This window comes from Aplysia californica, unplaced genomic scaffold (genome assembly GCF_000002075.1).
Source record: "Aplysia californica isolate F4 #8 unplaced genomic scaffold, AplCal3.0 scaffold00065, whole genome shotgun sequence".
Lineage (NCBI taxonomy): Eukaryota > Metazoa > Mollusca > Gastropoda > Aplysiida > Aplysiidae > Aplysia > Aplysia californica.
Genome location: NW_004797335.1, coordinates 1,070,566 through 1,072,051, shown reverse-complemented (window position 1 = coordinate 1,072,051; position 1,486 = coordinate 1,070,566). Strand labels below are relative to the sequence as shown.

Genomic DNA, 1,486 nt, shown 5'->3' with positions numbered 1-1,486 from the left:
GGGGGGGTCTGCCCCAAGACTGACTGTTAAAATCAAACCTAAGACAAAGGGAGGCCTTACTCCAGGTGGGTCGAAGTTCACAAGTATGTCATCCAGCTCCATGTCTCGGCGGAACTCGAGGCACTTCCGGATTTTGCTGGCGGCAAGAAAGACGTTGTTCTCTGCTGCGTCGAGCCATTTGATCAAGGCGTTGTCGCTCTGGTCTAGTCTGGGGCCGAACACAGGGTGCCTTCGATGGAAATAGCTGGCGGTTACTGTCTGTCAATTTGGCACCATTATATTTGTACTACGGTATTTCTCCAGCAGAAGTATTTTGAGTGGTGACTGAATTGTTATGCAAGTGGATAAAGCCTCCGTGAACACTGTAGAAATTATATCTTATTCTTAGAGATTAGATAAGCTTTTCCAGGTCTCGACCTCTTTGCCTGACACTGCTGCAATTCCAGTAGCATAATTATGAGAAGGCAGAAAGGAACGATTATCTGGAAAGGAAAGACGTCGCCATAATCAGACAGCCACAGGAACAATCAGTATGGATACCTTGTGGGCTTCAGTGCTGAGAGGAACTGAGCACTTATGGACCTGTCGGGTGTGCAATGACGTTGTTGTCCATGACAGGTAATACAGGTACATGTTATCTTTGGGATTGGACCCCCGACTTTAGCATCTTTATTTTTTTCTATAGGACCAAGCTTGTGGATTCGAACCACGGTTTTCCTGTCATAGTCATGCATGATATCATAATATTTATCTTATATGGGGGTAGACTAAAGGAAGTAAATGTATTACATGTTCACTTAGAACTGACAGTTGTCCGTCCTCTTTGTGATATGAAAATAATAGATGATGGAATTTTGGTAAAAATAGGCTACTTCATTTTGTGATCTTCAAAAAACATAAATAAAAAGGGCCATGTGCCGTCATATCAATAATATTGATATGTTGGTTCCGAATTTGGTTCCAATTTTACGAAAGTACCGTACGCAGTTTTCGTTAAGTTTATAAACGAGAATGTTATCATCGGCAGGACACCCGGTCAGCAGGACGAAACAAACCTCAGACTGCGTATACACCTAAGTTATCTGAGTAAGCCTAGGCAAACACCCATCAGAAGTTACAAATAAAAATCTACAGGATCCCAACAACCAAACTGAGAAAACTCAGAACGCCCAGTTTTGGGGTGTACATGTTATTATCATAATCACTTTACAATGGAACTATTCATGATAGTGTATAGAGTATAAAAAAAACCTACAAAAGGTCTTTGATCCTTCACTGAGCTAGAGAAAGCCATCAATACACAAGGTTACCTTGCCAAAGGACGTAAACGAGATCGGAGGTGCCGAAGTAGCCTGTCTTGGTGTGTTTCCTTTGGAATCTCCGTCTCTTTTCCCTCCGGGAAGATTTTAGGCGACTTTACCTTTTTATTCCGCCTCTTTTCTTCTTTCGCTTTTAGTTCTTCCTGGTGAGGGGTAACATTTTAAAC

The 1,486-nt window shown here is 42.2% G+C and overlaps 1 protein-coding gene across 1 annotated transcript in view; it reads right to left on the bottom strand.

The window, feature by feature from the left end:
- Window positions 1-1,462, bottom strand: part of LOC101861877 (SEC14-like protein 2) — a gene marked incomplete at its 5' end in the record, with an annotated part of 15,356 nt that extends 13,894 nt beyond the window's left edge. The window contains 2 exon segments of the mRNA XM_013079819.2: window positions 61-229; window positions 1,311-1,462. Of these exon segments, the coding sequence (XP_012935273.1) occupies window positions 61-229; window positions 1,311-1,462 (321 nt within the window).
- Between the last annotated feature and the right edge of the window lie 24 nt (window positions 1,463-1,486).